This window comes from Mesoplodon mirus, assembly GCF_964341445.2.
Source record: "Mesoplodon mirus genome assembly, chromosome: 17".
Taxonomy (NCBI): domain Eukaryota; kingdom Metazoa; phylum Chordata; class Mammalia; order Artiodactyla; family Ziphiidae; genus Mesoplodon; species Mesoplodon mirus.
The window spans coordinates 6840935-6860572 of NC_138993.1; the positions used below are offsets into that span (position 1 = coordinate 6840935).

General features: G+C 36.8%; 1 protein-coding gene across 1 annotated transcript in view; it reads right to left on the reverse strand.

The window, feature by feature from the left end:
• UBL3 (ubiquitin like 3) overlaps nt 1–19638 on the reverse strand; it is a 69573-nt gene that overhangs the window by 12954 nt on the left and 36981 nt on the right. The window contains exon 2 of the mRNA XM_082601959.1: nt 255–363. Coding sequence (XP_082458085.1) covers nt 255–363 — 109 coding nt within the window. The remainder of the gene's footprint in view (nt 1–254; nt 364–19638) is intronic.

The window sequence follows — 19638 nt, forward strand, 5'->3', positions numbered from 1 at the left end:
TTTTATCAATACATTAAAACAGCTCTAAAGCCAACCAGGGACTTGATGCACTGGCTCCGTTATCATTCTGCAGTGAAGGAGCTGAAAAGCAAAACCCAGGAAGGATGCAGCAACCCCCTTAACTTTAAGCCTTATACCCTCAATCATTTGTTTGTTCTCTTTTATTTACTTACAACTTTTTCAAAATGTTTGTGAAACAAGGTAGGGCATGAAGAATTAACATTATTCATTCCCAAGAGAAAAATACCACTCACCCATTGGCCAATTGTCATACACATGCTTTGCAATGTCAGAAGCGGAATCATTAGGAGAAAACAGGAACTCTTTTGTTTTCCCGCTTACCAAGATGAGGCGCAAGTTTATCTGAAAGAAGACAATGATTCTTTTAATATAAACCTTGAAATTTTTAAAATAAAATAATGACTCATAGTCTTTTCATTTCAATAACATTCTCAGTTATTACTAATGCCATTTTCTGGTTTTTATTTACTTAAATTATAAAAAGATTCTTTTTAAAGAATGGGAATTTGAGACATGATTTTATTTCCATTATTTAATATGTGTGTGTGTGTTGGGGGGGGGGATTTACCATAATAAACGAGCAAAGGAAAACCAAAATTCATTATACTCTTAAACTTAACTACTCCAGCAATGCTCAGAATTGGACTTTTACAGGTTATCACTATAACTATAAAACATACATTTTCCATTGAAAAGCTAATAGAAGTGGTTACCCTGCAGATCACATCAACAAACAGGAAAAATAGTTACTTGCTAATCTGCTGCTTAGGAAAAAGAAAGAGACAAGAATTATATACAACTTTTTATCCTATAAAAAAATTTTCAAACCTAAACAAATTAACCAGAAACTATAATTTTAAAGAACTTTATTAGAGCTAATAGAGGATTCAGTGATTGTAATTACTTTAATCCCAATTACATGATCGTTCATTTCTGTGGGGAGGGGAGGAGGCGCCATGTGTGACACAGAACACAGATTCATCCTCACCGGAAAACCTAAAATGGACGAGAGAACTACTAATTTTGAGATCCACTGGATTTACAATTCCAAGTCAATATATATTTGCTTATACCAATCTTAATATATTTTCCAAAATGTTCACTTTTCATTTTTGTCTTTATCCACAATTAATGATATTATTTAAAACCACGATATTCATTCATTTCCCCTGTAAGTTACAGAAATACAAGGGCGGTTTTCTATACCTCCAGGCCTCTGTTAAGAGAGCAAATAACACCTTCCTAAAACTTCCACTCCTGAGCTCAGCGCTGGGATTAGCCTAGCTTCTTTATATAGAGAGAACAGAGAACGTCATTGTACCAGTTTGAATTGTGCCAGGTCCTAGGTTACCCAAGCTCTCCTCCTCAGTTACTAACATTTTTTTTTTCTTAGAAAAAAAACCCCAGAAAATCTTTAAGATGACAAAGCCTACAGTGAAAACACTGGTGCCTACTGCAGCAACACCAAGATACCAGGTCACTGATTTACTATCTGCCACAACAGTGGCCACTGCCACTCCCAGTGCCTCACCACTTTGAAAATGTACTGAAAGTTATAAAATATCTCCTCTAGAAAAATGCCATACACAAACAATTCTGCATTCAATGGAATGCAACTGGATTCCATAGTAGATGGAGTAGAACTGGGTTCCATATTAGAAACTGTATTCTAACTGTATGTACACTATATCTCAATTTTTAAAGTATTTTAAAAGATAAAAGAAAAAGAAATCTACATTTCAGGTGAAAAGCCCTTTCGATATGTCCGATATGAATTTTTGCTGCCTTTCCCAATTAAAATGAAAGTAGACCAAAGAACTTAATACAGGAAGAGATCTGATGAAATCACACTGCTGTAAAGAAGTAATTTGATTCAGAAAGTCCAAGTTCCATTAGAACAAAATTCAAGTAATAGTTTGCAAGAATGATTATACTGTAAGAAAGCACCACCTTATTTATCTCCTATAACAAGTAAGTAACGAGTGATTCCCAAAGCAAGAAACCTAACATCTACACAATACAATGTGAATTTTAGTTCACACATACATCACTATTCAAGGCTGTCTCTTTACGTGTGAATATTGGTAAATATATATTTGCTCTGAACTTATATGGAATCTTTTAATAGCTTCAAACTGCTGTGTAACAGCCCTTCAGTTATTAATGCCCAAGAAATTATGCCCTTCATAATGGTTCAGCCACATGTGTCTGCTTAACCAGAAAGAAATATAATTACATTCAGGCTTCCTAAGAGTTATGTAAGTGATATGAACCTACTATTTCCTGGAATCAACTTTTTAAGTTTAACGTTCATTTCTATTGAGCTTCTCTTCAAATTATATTTAAAAGTAGCAAAGAAAAGAGGGAAGGAGGACTGAATCCTTATCTTCTGTAAAGTTTACACTAATGCATACTTTAGATTTTCCCTAATATCCATCAATATGGAAATGGAAAAGTAAATGATGGCACATCCTTACTATGGAAATTTCCCACAGTCATTAAATGACATAAGATATAGACCTATATGATTTGACATGGAAAGATATCCATAATATATTAAACAAAAACAAAATAATCCACATACCTCCACCCCATAAATACATAACACTAAATGCATTCATGCTGCAAAGTTCTTGGCATTTCCTATTTTAAAACTGATATAATCCTGTCACTAATAAACTGATACTTCACTTTCATATTTAAAAGTCAACGGTCTAACAAATTTGTTTATCTAGATGTTCAGAATGTTGAAAACTTTTGGCCTGCAGATGTGTTTGACACAGGTTAAAAGATATTTTTTTTAATGTTTACAGGTGGGCATGAACTTTTCAGTTTGACACACCCTACTAATCTCAATATACTCACACTGGTCTGCTTCATACACTTATACCTGGCTGGCCCCAGAAAACATTTAAGTTTATAATTCGTGGTAAAGTTTGAAAGGGACTTTGGGCTACAAAATGAGAACAGAAAGCAGAGTAAGATTTTAAAACCTACTTAGAGGGAAACTAATCACCCCTTTGGGTGGGGAAAGGGGAGAACATGAAAACTGCAAGAATAAGTCTAAAAGTACATCAATCTAAGAATTTATCAAATCTTACCGTTAAACTATCTATAACTGACAATAGCAGTTAAAGACTGCATTTGGAAAGAAGCTTAAGTCCAAAATTAAAACTAACAGCAATAAACCCACAAAATTAAGTGGCTGAGTAAAGTAACACATTGCCTGAAACACTTCCACTGCCTGGAACAGTGCCTGGCACATAATAGGTGTTCAACCAGTATTTGCTGACTCACAAATATTTCAGTTTCTTCAGTTTGAAGACTCAAGTAGAGATGCAGACTAGATAGGTCAGCACCAAGATCAAAATCCAGGCTTCCACATTCTGGGCATTTTATTAAATGACAAGTGTAGTAAGTAGAATGAGAATGGATAGTAATTTTGTGGTAGTGACATGGACATGTGGATATTTCAATGTGTAGAACCCTCAATGTTTAATTTGTCAGGGTCTGGATCTTTAGTGTCAGCAATATGCCACAATTTATATAAATGCTATTATTTAGTAAGGCGCTCTGAAAAGTGAAGTTAATCTTGAGCTACCATATTAACATGTATATTATGCCTAGTTTTCAAATGAAGATAAAGACTGGGTTTATTGATGCGTTAGATTAACAGACGAGTCTGGACTTGTTCCTATGCTTATATCTATGTGACAGCCTTGTCCCTAGACTAGAAGCATGAATCTATCTGCCTCAGTATGCAGTCAAGTATATCTTAGGACTGTAACACCAAGGGAGGAAAACACTGAATTCCCATCATTTCCTTCAGAAGAAATCCTGAAAGCAATCACCCAGACAAACATCCAGCCACACAGGTTGGTCAGTAGTTAATTGTTCTTATATTATAGTTAGAATCTCTCAGGCTTATTCAGATAAGTAATGTCAATTATAGCTCCCCTCAGTAAATGTATAGCAATTCCTACAAATTTCTTTGTAGGAATTTTCTTTTAGAAGATTATGTATTAATTATTTAAATACTTATTAATGAAAGACCTTTTACTTCTTTGAAGCCAAATCAATCTATAAAATACCTTAGAAGAACCTCTGCTTAGGAGGTAGTGGGATTCTCAACACATCGACAATGGGTTACAAACAACACTCTTATTTACAGCTTAAAATGTGATATACTGATATACATACTTCTCTAAAAACAAAACTGTTGATTAGGACTCTGAATGACTTGGTATGAGATGGAGTTCCCATTATGTAATGAAGTTCCCAAGGGATGGCACTTAGGTCATCCAAATGAATTATATATTTTATAATGACTTTTGAGGCAAAACAAATCAAAACAAGACTATTAGTGTGGTAGAACTACCATGATCATTTCCCGTAAGACCAATGGAAACAACAGAAGCTCTGCCATGCATGTAATTTCAAGTTAAAAAAAAAAAAAAAGTTTTCGGTCAAATGGACTGCCATTCCTATTTGTTAGATTATATCAATTTGGAGAAATCTCATCTAGAGCTTAATTCACTCAACAATTTGTTTTCAACTGGTCAGGATGGAAACATTTAGAGGAAGGAAAGAGCGGGGGATGGAAGATGGGACTGACTGGAAGATAAACGGGCAACAGGAGGTGGACCACGCCCTTTAAAAGACGTATGAAAATATGACTGCTTTCTACAAAAAGATCCACATGTTGATCGAAAAGGGACTCCTGACTTCCCTGAGAGTCTCTGAGGAGTAAACAGAGTCCTGGGGCGCTCTCCTCCACTTCCTAGGGAAGCACCTTTGCCTTGGCAGGGCTCATTCCTGCCTTTTTTGCTAAAGGATGAATAAGGGGCCAGTGGGAAAGATGTTAGACTTTCTTTGAAAATCACTTTTTAAAAGCTCTCAATTTATCTCGAGGGGATTATACCCAGTAAAAAAAAAAAGTCAATCCAAAAGGCTACCTACTGTATGATTCCACGGATGCAGTGTTCTTGAAATGACTAAGGTAGAGATGGAGAAGAGACGAGTGGTGGCCAGGGTTTAGGAAGAAGGGAAGGCAGTGGCTGTGTTTATACAGGAAGCACAGGGATCCCGGGGGTGGAACTGCAATGTGTACCGCTGTGTAAGTGGCACATGAATCTGCACATGTGATACAACTGCACAGAACTATACACACAGACACAAATGGGTGCATGCAAAACGGGGGAATCCAAATAAAGTCTGTGGATTTTATTAGCGTCAGTTTCCTGTTGGGCTACTGTACTAGTTATATAAGATACTACCATTAGGGAAAAGTAGGTGAAGGGTGTATGCGATTTTTCTGTACTATTTCTTACAGTTGCATGTGATCCATAATTACCTTGAAATAAAAAGATGTAAAAACATGCGCTCAACTTGCTAAAAATTTACATGGTATTATGTTTGTCTTATTTTTCTTATTTGACGATGAAAAGTACTTTTTAAAACACAATCTTGTATTAAAATAGCTACTTGATCTAGAGGAAAAAATATAAACCGACCATTGACTTAAGACAAGGTATGACGTTGAAAATAGATAAGCATTTCTTTTCTAGAGTTATAGATTTATAAATGGCATATTTTGGATTTTTGTTAACTGTATGTTAAAGAAAAATGGAATGGAGGAGGAATGTGTTCATGTTTCTACACAGGACTGATTTAAAACAAATTATTCAAGTAACTACAGTGCTTAAATATGATAATTATATATTTCACAAACTTCCTTTTAGTTGTTTATTCAAACATTTTCTGAAATAGACACTATGTTTGGTGCCTGGATTACAAAACATTTAATATGAAATCCCTGGAGGATTTCATACCCTTGAAGCTACGAGACATACAAACATAATTATGGAGGACAGGCGTGGCTACAAAATGCTCAACAAATATTTGCTGAATGAACATAAAAGAGAACAGAAAGGAGACCCTGTGAGTTGGAGATTCCAGGGTAGGGTAAAGAAGTAAAAATGCTACCAGCTTGCCATTTTTTGTGTGGCTTACTACACAGGCACCTAGTTAGCACTAGTCTAGCCAGGCTCTCACGCAGGTGTTCCCACCCACATTTCAGAGCTGTGGGAGTGAGTGTAGAGACCTTAGCAAGTGGGAAGCTGAGAGCTGAACCCAGTGCACTGACAACACAGAACCCGCTGTCTGCCATTCTGCTCAAGCAAACCAAGCGGTCCTGGCGAATTCCTCACCATGGTCTCCATGATTATTCTCTGTCATCTAGATCACACTTGCCCCCATTATGCCCCAATGACAGGTACCTTCTTTCAGTTCCTCAAAACTGCCAAGTTCTTCCCTGCCTCAAGGCCTTTACCCAGGTTGTTCCTTCCGGTCAGAACGCTCGGTGCCCCATGCTCCCCACCCCGATCCACACACGCTCTGGGCTTATATGTTTGAGAGGGGATGGTCCTGAGCCTAATCATCCTGGATGAAACGATAAAATTAAATTTTTGAAAAAAGAGCAGGAGAAGAATTTCAAAATAGAACTGAAGAAGCCAAGACAGCATTCCTACTTCTTACTGGAATGAAGGAGCAGTCAGTCCTATTTGTGAAGAAGTTAATATAAGGCATTCATGAAAACAGATTTTAACTTCTAAGAAAATACACCTGAATTCTTGTCTCGGAATTCACTTGTATTATGTAGTCATAAACTCAGGTACACTGAAACTTGCTAAATGGATTAAAACTGTGGGATCTTTTTCTGTCTTCTTTTTAACACTTAAAATGATGTAGAGTCTAATATACATGAAATATTAAATCTTTAGAGCTAAAAACTCAGTGGCATTCCTTATTTTTAATTGTAGAAACTTACCTACCCTGAAAAATAGGTAAAGGGGAGGTCAGAGAGTTCTCTAGCTTAAGTTCCCAAGTAAAACTTTTACAACATCTCATGTTACGTGGAATGTTAATTTCCAGAACATTTGACTCATTTAAAAACGTAGAAGAACTACATCCCAAAGCAACACTTAATGCTTTTTGAATTACATGAACCCATCAACTATTTATATTCATTATTTTTTGACCACTGAACATGAATAAGAATCTGCTGGACAATAAAAATGAATTTATAATAATAGTGATTAGCCTACTTGCTTTCTATATAGACTTTTTTTCATCAGGGAAGAGACAAAGAAAATGTTGAGTTCTTATAAGTACAATTTAAAATCAAACAATGTAGCTTAAAATTTATATAGCATTTAGTGCCTGGCACATAGTAAGTGCCTAATTAACTCTTACCACAGGTCACCTATTACCATTGTCATCATAACCATCATCAGTTTAGTAAGTCATTTAATACTAACCACATGGTGCTCTTTCTTTAGATACTTTATAATGTACATTTACTTTAAAAAAAAGTTTGGGAAACTTGGATAAAATTAAAATTCCATGAGAAAACTGGATAATATATTTTCTTGAAAATTATTCTTAATATTATAATTTTTCCTTCAAGTTCTAAATCCTGTAAACTTAGAAAACATGTTAGTAATGAAATTATGATTTTGCATCACTTTAAAACCTGACTATAGGATATCCCTTTAAAACTTGCCCCTAAATAGGATGCAAACTAGCTGCTTTAACAAGATTTCAATATGAAATAGTAGCAGTCTGATTTCCTATACATACTATCAACTAAATAGCAACTTTGAATGAAAGTAAAGCAAGCACTCTCTTTGGGACACTGGGTTTGTATACAGGGAAGCCCTTGTTTTGAGGATTTTTAGGTCTTATAACTCACTTTAATAAGAACAACAGTTCAGTACAGTTGTTTCTGTCCACCAGGCACTCAATATATTAAATTACAGACAGGAGAAAGGGAAATGGCAAAAGCAAAGCAATAACGGACACTGCGGAAGGGAGAGAACTTTTTCTATATTCATAATATATGTTTTCATGTATTTCAGGAAGGTGACAATTTGTTTCTCTGCCCATCTCTCCTTAGTGGAAATACAATGGTGTTAAGTTTTTTGGCTAACAGCCTAAAATCATGAGAGAAGAAACTAATATTTATTGAATACCAGCTAAGTACTAGAACTTTTCCTTACATACATTGTATTTTGGCACCTACTATATAGCACTTTCTCTTCTCTCTAATCACCTGGCTACTCCGATAAATCCAGGTATGACACAGGATGAATCTTTCAGACATCTATGCTTCTTACACTTGTCTTGGCTTTGCCATTATTTGAGGTGCATGCCAGGTTACATTTGAGGTTCCTGTGGGTGTCAATTCCGAGATCCTCTTCCTCCTACTTCTTCTAAGCTATTATCAAATTCTCAGTACTATAAGTTCCATGCCTTTTACAGTATTCCTCAATCATTCAACTTTTAAGATTGGAGGGAGTCTCAGGATTCATCCAGCTCATAGACAGGGAACAGACAAGGCAAAAGAGGCCCTGAAAGACTAGCTAGTTAGTGGCAAAGCAGAACAGGAACCCAAGCCTCTCTCTCCTAGGTCAGGGTTTGCTCCAGCATAACTTCAATGCCTCCCTAAACCACCCTCCCAGTCTCCTCTAGAGCTTTCAAAATATTGGACTTATGTCTTATTCAGATAGGCACTCCAGAAGGGCTTGCTTTTCTCTTAGGAGTCATGAAACCTTTGAGGCAAAAATACTCCTTATCTGCTACATACTAGCTGAAAACGAATCCTGCATTTCTCTGAATGATGGAACTTCTACAGAATATAGTAAGTAAATGTCAAGAGGAAAAGAGTTTTCATTTACCGTAAAATAAGTTTGGAAGTGCCAAGTTAAAAAATTCAAACAAGGTATCTGCCAGGAGCTTGGGGAAGGAGGAATGTGGAGTTGCTGTTTAATGAGTAAAGAGTTTCAGTTTTTCAAGATGAAACGAGTTCTGGAGTTGGATGGTGGTGATGGTTGCAGAACACTATGAACGCCTTTAATACCACTGAACTGTACATTTAAAAATGGTTAAGATGGTAAATATTATATGTATTTTACTACAATCTAAACACACACTAAATATTTATAAAACAAAATTCAAAGTTTCTTCACTGAAAAACTTCTCAGAATCTTTCATGTGCCAAAATGAATTTGTGAATTTCCAAGGGGAACAGGGGTCTACATCAGAGTATTCAAGACTGTTCTACTTTCAGCTGATATTCCCAGAGACTGAACACACAAATGTCTGTTAAACAAGCAACTAGGCGAGATGCTGTAGAAGATACAAAGATGATCAGTAGCTCCCCAGTACTCTGCGTTGGCTCTCAAGCATTCACCCACCTCCACAGACAGTGGGGCTAACACAAGAAGGTCACTGAAATTCAAGTTTGTTTCCTTGAATGTCACACAGGAGTAGTTTATGTGACCACTCCAGCCTACACCACTCATTACGGATTTTCAAATTTGTCGGGCATGGTGTGTTGATGCAGAACCTGATTTGCATGTAACAGAAAATCAGCCATCAGTTCTATGGCATATTTTATCACAAAAAAATGCTGAAACAGTTTTAATTAAAATTACACCTGCTGTTAGAGGATGTCAAAATGACTTTCCTCTTTACAGCATAACTGTGAATTAAATATTTGCATCACTGTCAAATGACAGTATATATCCAAAATGATCTTTAATATTAGAGTAAAATTCACATAAAATGGACCCCTTAAAAACACAAAATTGGTAAGTCGTATCTTTCCCATATACTTTTTTATTTAATTTAATTAATTAATTTATTTATTTTTGGCTGTATTGGGTCTTCGTTGCTGCACGCGGGCTTTCTCTAGTTGCAGCGAGCGGGGGCTACTCTTTGTTGTGGTGCGTGGGCTTCTCACTGCGGTGGCTTCTCTTGTCACACAGCACGGGCTCTAGGTGCACGGGGTTCAATACTTGTGGCTCGTGGGCTCAGTAGTTGTGGCTCGCGGGCTCTAGAGCACAGGTTCAGTAGTTGTGGCGCACAGGCTTAGTTGCTCCGTGGTATGTGGAATCTTCCCGGACCAGGGCTCGAACCCGTGTCCCTGCATCAGCAGGTAGATTCTTAACCACTGCGCCACCAGGGAAGTCCCTCCCATATAGTTTTAAAAAAACATGAGGAAAATGGTTTAGACTTGATGGTCTGGCTGTGGCTAGAAAAGAAAATAATTTTAATGTGTGCCTCTGCCCTAAGAAAGAAAAACTTAATAGTTCTCTGAGGGATTGTCCCAGATGACTGTTAAAGTCCCTACCAGCTCTAATATAGGATTAACATTAAACAAAAAGGGCATGTTATTTAGAAATATAACCATTTTATTATGCATAATAAAAATGCATAGGATATATAAACATTCACTAATGACCAAGTTATTCCTATCCGTCACACTTCATATTTGAATTAACAGAGATGTAATGATGTAAACCCACTGCCTTCATTTCCTCGTCACATCACTAACTCTTATCTTTAATTCCCTATAAACCAGTGCCTGTTGAAGTCACACTAGTGAACTGTCCTCGTGAAGGTCACCGAGGGCCATCTAATAAAAAACATCAAGTATAGATAGCTTCCTCTCATTTCTCATGTTCCTTAGTCTTTCTGCAACATTTGGCACAGTTTAACTCCTTCCTTCTTGAAAATCTTTCCTTGTTAGGCTTCTATAATTCCCAAAATGTGTTTTCTGGAACACTAGCATCCATTAAGTATTCTGGGGGAGAAAAGGGTTCAGTGATCGGATAAATCTGCAAAACATTACTTCATATATTCCCCTCTTGGAGATTTGCCATGTATGCTAACATACTAAAAACCCAGAGAATTCTTGCAATGAACAAATTCATTTAACTTTCACACAGTTGTAGTTTTTAACCACAGAACCAATTTTCTTTCCCATATTACCTGTTACCATCCCACAGATCTGGTGTTCAGTAAAACATACTTTGGAGAATATTTTCCTGCTCCTTTGAGCCTCTTTTTAGTTGTTCTCTTTCCTCTTGTACTTACTCCGAATATGGGCTTTCCAAGGTTCCCTCATCAATCTTTTCTTTCCAACACCCTATCCAGGAGACATCCTCATCCACACCCGAGGCCTCAGCTGCCCCATTTGGGACACCCCCATTCTCCATGGAGGACCACTTTCACTTCTCCAGCTGCCGGCGACCATTTCTAATTAGAGAGCCTGCTGTTCCCTCAAAATCATATGTTTAAATTTGAACGTATCCCTTCCTAAACAACAGGTATCCCTCCCAACTTGTTTATTTCTGCTCAGCTCTCCCGGCCTCCCAGTCACTCAGGCTTGAAAGCTCAGCGTCATCGTTTACTCTGCCCTGTTTTCTCCTCTCCCCTCTCTGTTACTAAATTCTTTCAGGTTCCCTCTGCTGACTCTCTCACCCCCAACCCCCCCTGCACATTTCCAAACACTTTTGACCATTAAAATCGTCCGTGTGCTACAGGTAGCTAACGTTTACTTATCACGTGAATGTGCTGCACAGTACTCTGCATGGAAGTATGCAGTTCACGGCCGTACAACCCTGTGAGACAGCTACTACTCTCGCCATCTTATAGATGGTAAATGGGGACACGGAGGTGAAGTAACTTCTCAAGGTCACATAGTCACGGGCGAAACTTCTCAGTCCAATCCAGCCACGGCTGTCCCTCGGTATCCACCGGATTGGGGTTCCAGGACCGTGGCGGATACCCATCTCCCTTACACAAAATGGCACAGTACAGTAAGTAGGCTTAGGGTCTCTGTACCCACGGATGCAGAACCCACAGATATGGAGGGCTGACGGTAATACTATTTCCCTATGCAAATTTCTACTCCAGCCAAATTGATATATTCATTATAAATCCTATGCTGGCAAGAATCACAAGAATGACTTCCTGATTCCTCTCTTTCAGTTCTAGTGCCTCCTTTGAAGCCTACGTGACAACTCCAGCCTACACTGCTCATTCCTACCTCACAGTTTCTACCCAATCATGGGTGTATACTGGGGTGACCCTATGTGTCCACGTTTGCCTGGAACAGTTGTGATCATTGTTGTATAATTGTTTTCTCACTATTATGATGCACAGTGCCCCCTTTACTCTCAGAATATCTCAATCTAGACAATAAATAATAAGGTCATCCTACATATATCATATCATTTATTGTAGGAAGATACAGTTTATGTCATGTGTCTTAACTCTCCAATTATATCATGGTCCTTGAGGGTGGAAAAATCAATCTTAAAACTTCATAGCTCTCTTCTTTCATAAGTTGCTAACTTAACATACACAAGCACAGTTGCTTATGTGTGTGCGACAAAACAATTTTGGAGATGAGCCTTTGGCTGTGTTTTGTTTCCCAATTAAATCCTACTTTTAGCTCTAGAGACGAAAATTGCATTTTAAATTAATTCATATAGTTAACCTCAGTCACTGTGCCTGAAAAATACTAGGTATTTAATATACTGGAAGATGAAAGAATAATGTACCAGAATATGCCAGACTATAGCCAACATTCCTCAAATATTTCAATAATGTAATGTAACAGGATACTTTAAGTATAACCAGGAAGTGGATCTACCGACAACTACCAAGAAAAATATGTATTCTCATGTTTTTACTATTATACACAGATAGGTGATGACAGACTCACTGTTTTCCACACACAACTATCATGGACTACATGCCCTGAAACAGCCCATAGTGATAATAAAAAACAGTTGCCCTGAAGAGGGAAAAAAGAAAAAGACATTTTAAAAAATCATCCCATTCTTTACAGTATGTTTGTAGTCAACTCATTATTCAAAAGCGATAGCAAACTCTCCTGTTTAAGAAGAACACATTCTGTCTGGCTATGAAGATGACGATTGTTCCAGGCTGCCTGGGCTTCACAGGCCTATTCAGCTCACACAGACAATTTGCATCAACCTGTGCCTAGTGACACTGTCTCTCAGCAGTGCCCCAGATAGCCACAACCTCGTGTGCTCTTAACATTGAGGTTCTCATTTATAAGTTAATGTCTCTGGAATACTCATGAATTCTTACTTGAATATAATTGTTTTATTCATTATTATTTATTAAATTTTAAAACCATAATAAATTAGTTTACTTAGGCTTAGTGTGACAGAATTATTTAGCAGCAGAACTCTATAAAACAAGCAGGAAATGAAAAAGGCAGACATGTAAATGCATCAACATCAGCATATAATATTAAGTACAATTATCAGGAAAACAGAGCACAAAATTCTGCATCTATGCCGGGTATACCATCTAAGCTAAGAATGTTATTAATTAACATAATCACTAAGTGTTCATCATTGGGGGTGAATGCATCATGCTATTCATTTAAAAAAACACAAGAACTGTATGTTCATAAAAGTTGTTACTGAATATAAATATAAATCCAGCAGCATCAAAACATTTAGCATTACAATACAGAAAGCAAATGCAATGGCAGCAGATGGTTTCAAAGAGGGGAAATAAAGAAGAAAACTACACAATAGTAAAGTACAAATTAAAACTAAAAGGAAAAATTTTACAAAGAAATAGTTAAGGAAAAGGGCAGATGAACTCCTGGGAAAAAGTAAATGACTAACAGAGAGCAAAAGAAGGAATATTTATAAAGAGGAAAGACTGTTATGAGCAGATTAGACAACTGCCTAGAGACATGGACATGAAAAGAGTAGAATGCATCTTTGCCAGAGAAACAATTCAAGAACTAAAGAACCCCTGGCACTGAGCTAGAAAATATCACTTATGCTTTCTTCAAATTTAGAAACTCAGGTTCAGAGTTAAAGAAAAATTGTCTAAGGTTACAAAAAAAACCAGAAGATAGTTAGAAATCCAGATAAATTGGTGCAGGTCAGTTAAGTATGACTATCTTCTGACCTGGACTATATGCTATACACTGAGCAATGCTCTATTTTTTAAATCAATAAAATAGCCTACGCTCATGTCTATTAAACAAAATCCACAAGAATAAGTGAGGAATTTCAGAAGTTTCTAACATATATCAACAATAGCTCAGAGTAACGAACACCATAAAATAGATACAAAAGTCTGGGAAAGATATTTAATGAGTCTCTCGATCTGTCATTGTAAGAACTTAATAAGTGTTCCTATCACTTTCATTTCTTACATTAGAGCTTATTTTCAGAATATTCCTGACGTTAATGTTTGAACAATTACCAACCTCTAACATACTGTCCTTACTCTATCTGCCGTTTTAGAAAGTACTAATAGGGCATAAAAATGGTTTTCTTAGGGAATAGAAAAAAATTATTTTTCCAGTTTTCTTCAAAAGTAATTCCACAGTGCTATGCATTTGATTATGTTTTCTTGCAGCAGTTGTGGGGAAGAACTAAATGCATCAGGACTACAAATAACAAAGGCAGAATTCTACCCAAAGTTACTGTTATGATTATTACCTACTGGAGCCAAAATAGTCTTTTCTTGGCACTCCTAAATTATCAGACTGCAAACATTCATTTCACATTCAAGTATTCAGGCTATTCACTCATGAATGGAATTAGTGGTTTTGATCACATATACATAAATTTTTATGTGCCTAGGACCTAATGCCTTCGAGGAACAACTCTACTGGTAGTGACTTTAATCTAGCAAATACTAAGTAATCTGGATCCTAACCAACTCTAATTTATAAGCTTTGATGTCCCAAGGCTTCATGTGTAAATCCACTGTTTGAAACCTGGATTACATTTCTATAGAAGAAAGGCTATTTACGGCAGTTAGTTTCCCAGCGAATTCCTAAGTCTATTTAATCTATTGTAATAATATGACTAAAATACACCTAATATGCAGTGAAAAGCAGTAACATTATTAGTAATCGCAAACACTCATAACTCTTACTGTGTGCCAGGTCATCCATCCTTTAGGTGTTTTTCATATATTGACTCATTTGATCCTCACAACAACCCTATGGGAAAGTTACTATACTATGCCCGTGTTTACAGAGGAGGAAACTAAGCAGAGACTAAATAACCTACCCAAACCTGGCTAAGAAGTACCAGAGCTGGGTTTCAATCCAACCCTGGTTCCAGGGCCTGCACTTTTAGCCACTAGGCTAAATTGCCTCTAATTATTAACAAGTTTTAGTTCAGCCTGCAGAGCATCCAAAGTTTTAAAAGTACATCATGGTTTTTTACTTCAAATGACTCATCTGATACTTTCAAAGATTCTTCTGAGGTTGGTTTCATTACTTCACTCAGTCACTATTATTTAATGAATTATTCACATATGTGCACGTGGAATTTACTTCAGGATCAGTATATATGGTCAGAGCCCCTGGCCCCTGGCTGAAGCACCTGGACTACTCCATTTGTCTCCAAAATGTATGCTTCCTAAATAAACAAATCTGAGTTGTTCTGCTTTTTAAAAATAAAAAAACAAATAAATAATCTCTAGCAGGAAGTTAAATGGAATAACAATTACCATGACTTCTGCTAATCACTCCAGAAATATACTGAATTAACTTTGATTCCTGTTCTTTTTTTTTTTTTTTTTTTTTTTTGCGGTACGCGGGCCTCTCACCGTTGTGGCCTCTCCCGTTGCGGAGCACAGGCTCCGGACGCACAGGCTCAGCGGCCATGGCTCACGGGCCCAGCCGCTCCGTGGCATGTGGGATCTTCCCGGACCGGGGCACGAACCCACGTCCCCTGCATCGGCAGGCGGACTCTCAACCACTGCGCCACCAGGGAAGCCCATGATTCCTGTTCTTAATGTTGTCTTCTATGTTGTATTTACTGGGGGCTTGATAGCGTCACCTGTTCGTTTTCTGTCAACTTCCCCCTCCACTGCTCTTGGCAACACCAATCTTGGAGCACCATCTCCTCACCCCAAGACACAAAGATTCAAAGGAACTACTAACAGAGGTTCAAATCCAAAAGATTCACTGGTGCGCATACAGGACTAGTTTTGGACTAGCTGTTCTGTGAAGACAAGAAGGCAGGGGTGAAGGGCTGGAGGATGGAGAGAGAGCTCAGCGATGACTCAAACTAGAGAGAAAGAAATGAAGAGACAGGGTCTCCAAGTTAGTTCTAGCTTCTACAATTAGCTTTAATTTTTATTCAATTTACAAATCTGTCAAAATATTATCACTTGACTTTTGATTAACTTCTTAAATTTTAAACTGCAATTATAAATTCAATAGATTTTTTTCCTTTTTACATATTTCAACTACCTGATGGCAAATCTTCCCAATTACTTAATAATTCCTATAAAACTAATAAACTAAACTTATAAAAACATGAACCTTAAATTCTTGTCATGTCACAGTAATGTAAATAAACTTATAAGTGTTTATCCTAGAAATCACAAGCAAAAAAAAAACCCAACTCAATTACATATTTTACATTGGAAGTACATTGACCTCAGCATCATTTAGTCAGCCATCAGAGAAATCAAAATCAAAACCACAATAAGATATCATTTCAAACCCACTAGGATGGTTATAACCAAAACAATAGACAATAAGTGTTGGCAAAGGTGTGGTGAAACTGGAATCCTCAAGTATTGCTGAGGGGAATGTAAAATGGTACAGCCGCTCTGGAAAACAGTTTGGCAGGTCCTCAAAACGTTAAACACAGAGCTGTCCTATGATCCAGCAATTCCAGTCCTAGGTATGGTTGATTCTCATTATACGGAGTAGTTCTGTTCTACACAGTTTCATGAACGCTGACTAAGAGGATACTGAGCCACTACTATTAGGGTTAGGTTGTGAGCCTCTGGTAACAATTTCATCAACCAATGAATACATAACCTGATGTTATATGTGTTTCTATTTAAAGATACCTTAAAAAGATGTTTACACAACTCTGTGAACATTCCAAAAAATCCACTGAACTGTACACTTTTTAAAGGGGTGAATATTATGGTATGTGAATTATTTCTCAATTTTTAAGAATTGGAATTACATTGAACCTGAATCTAATTGAGTCTCTAGACTTCAATACCAGTTTACAGGAAAACTGAGGAATAGAGGAACAAATAAAATAACACTATGAAAAGGCAAAACTTAAACCAAATCCAAAATGCAGTACATTGTACAAGACATATGTCCAGCTCTTCCAACAAGTCGATGGCATAGGAAGAGAGAGAGAAAGGGGGTTAAAGAGGGAGGGAACTAAGAGAATAAAAGATACTCAAATGACATAATCATATGCAATGTGCAAACCCTTTTAGATCTCGATTTGAACAAACCAACTCTTAAGTAAAATAAGGGAGATCTCAATATGGACTGCAGAGTAAATGTTATTAAGGAATTACTGTGATAATGAAGTCACGATTATATAGATTCTTATCTGTTAGAGATTCATACCTAAGAATTTAAGGAAAAGTGACCAGAAACCTGGGATTTGTTTTAAAATACTCTATTAAAAACAACTTGTTGGGGGAGGATGGTGGTGAATAGGTATAATAAGAATGGTATACATGTTTTTAATTGTTGAAGCATGGTAATAGGTACATAGGAGTCCTTTAGACTATATTTTCCACTTCTATGAACGTTTGAAACTTTCTATGATGAAAAGTTTTTTTAAATTATAAGGCAGTCCTCATTATTCAAATAAGTCTAATTCTCTTAACTGTGAAAACTACATAAACTGCCAAATATGGAGAGATTGCTTATTTGTATATTCTTTTTAAACTTAATTCAATATCTTCCAGGAAGTAAAAGACATTTGTCTAATACAACAATTATACCATCACAAACAATTTTGGGATAACTTTCCTATGAAACTTTTAGGGCTACCATCTCAGCTGTTAAGATTTCTTCAAGATCAGACAGGCCCAGGGACAGACTCTTGCCTGCAACCACAACTGCCAGCTGAACCTGCATGATAGCTGTTGCATCAATGACGCCAGAACTTAGAGAAGGAGACGGGTCCCTCAGCAGCCTGCCTCCAACCTAAAGGATGTCTTACAACCTAAAGGATGTCTCCAAACGAGACACTGACCGTTACCTGCCAGAAAGTTGTCAAACATATACATACAAATCATCTGTCTTTGCAGTCAACAATTATAATAAAAAATGAAAAAAACTTTCAAAATAATCAACGATCCGTTCAATATGAATGGTGCCTCTACCTTGGGTGGGACAACTCTGACCCTTAGATTCAAGTTTACTATTAATGTATATATGCTTAATTTTTCTGTTTACTCAAAGAAATCTATAACTCTACTTGGGTGGCTACAATACTGATTAGATGTGGCATTTATCTGAATTTTAAGATATGTGAATGTCTTCCCATGTAAATATATAAGAACCCTGAACTTGGTTTGTATGTATTTCATATATTTTCTACCTTGTGGAGCCACAGTTCTTTTAGGTGATAAACTAATAAGGATATAATCTTGGATCTTTTTCATGACTTGGTCTGAATTCTGATCACAACTGGTAAGGCCATTCTACTGAAAGGTATTATTTGCAGATTCTTTCAGCTTTTTAATTAGGTACTGTTCTAAATTCAGCTGCTATTCCCCAAGGGTTTCCTATTCTAGGTTTAAGGAGATGACAGGAAAATTTTAGGAAAAAACTTGAGGGCAGGGAGTCCCTGCCACGTAAAGAGAACATGTAAGTGTCTCTTTTCTTTAACAACTGACATTTCAATTACAGTGTCATGGAATAAGCAGTTCGTGTACTTACACATTAATCATTTACATATTTATTAGTAGAAATACCTTACGAAAACACAACCTAATCAAATAGGCTCTAAAGGAAAAAAAATCTTAATGTATTTTTCTTATTCCCCATATTCTGTGTTCTGTGCATCTGTGTTCTGTTGGTTTGTGTTTGTTTTTGTCTCCCCATCAAAACTGTACATTTCTTCAGGTCACAAAAAAGGAAAGGAAAGAGGAAAAGTATATGCTAGATGCTTTGTTATTTTGTGAATGAGATGTCATACAGTCAACACAAGCTTAGTTGGTGAGTAAAATATCTTTGAGGAGTACAAACAGAATCTTAGAATTAAAGGAGGGTAATGTCTCCATAGGACGTTTTCATCAACATATGGTTCTCTGGTGAATACCCCTCATCTTCTTTAAGGTCTCCTAACACATTTACATTAGGCCAGGATAGTGCTAGAGACTATTACTCTCCTAATTCCCCCCTGACATTCCCCAATATGTTTTCAAATCTGTTATTTAATTCACATTACATACATTACCTACATGCATTTGGGAGGCACTTTAATGACTGTTACTTTACCTCTAAAGTAAAGTACCTTTGGCTACTGCAAAGATCAGACATTTAAAATAAGTATGAACATTTACTCTAAATTCTAAGACCTTAAAGTGCTCTCATATTTATATATAAGGAATAATTTGCTTCAATCAAATAAAATGGCTATCCTTGATTTGTCCTTTTCCTAACCTTGCTCAATTATGTCCTGCCTTATATATGAGGTCTGCCATACATTTAGGCCTATTAATCCTTTGAGTATCAATTAAACATATAACTCCTATCTCCTCAATTAGACTATAAACTCCTCAAGGACAGGAAACACAAGAACTTCCATTCCTTTGCGTCTGTACTTCCTTCTACTTCCTCTCACCACTGACCAGTTTTTTACAGAGTGGGTATTTGTGGCAGCATTATTAAATAGCCTTAATGAAGGCACGGTACAGTACTGAACCAGCTAATCATTCTCCCTAACGTGCGTCAATAAAATCATTAGG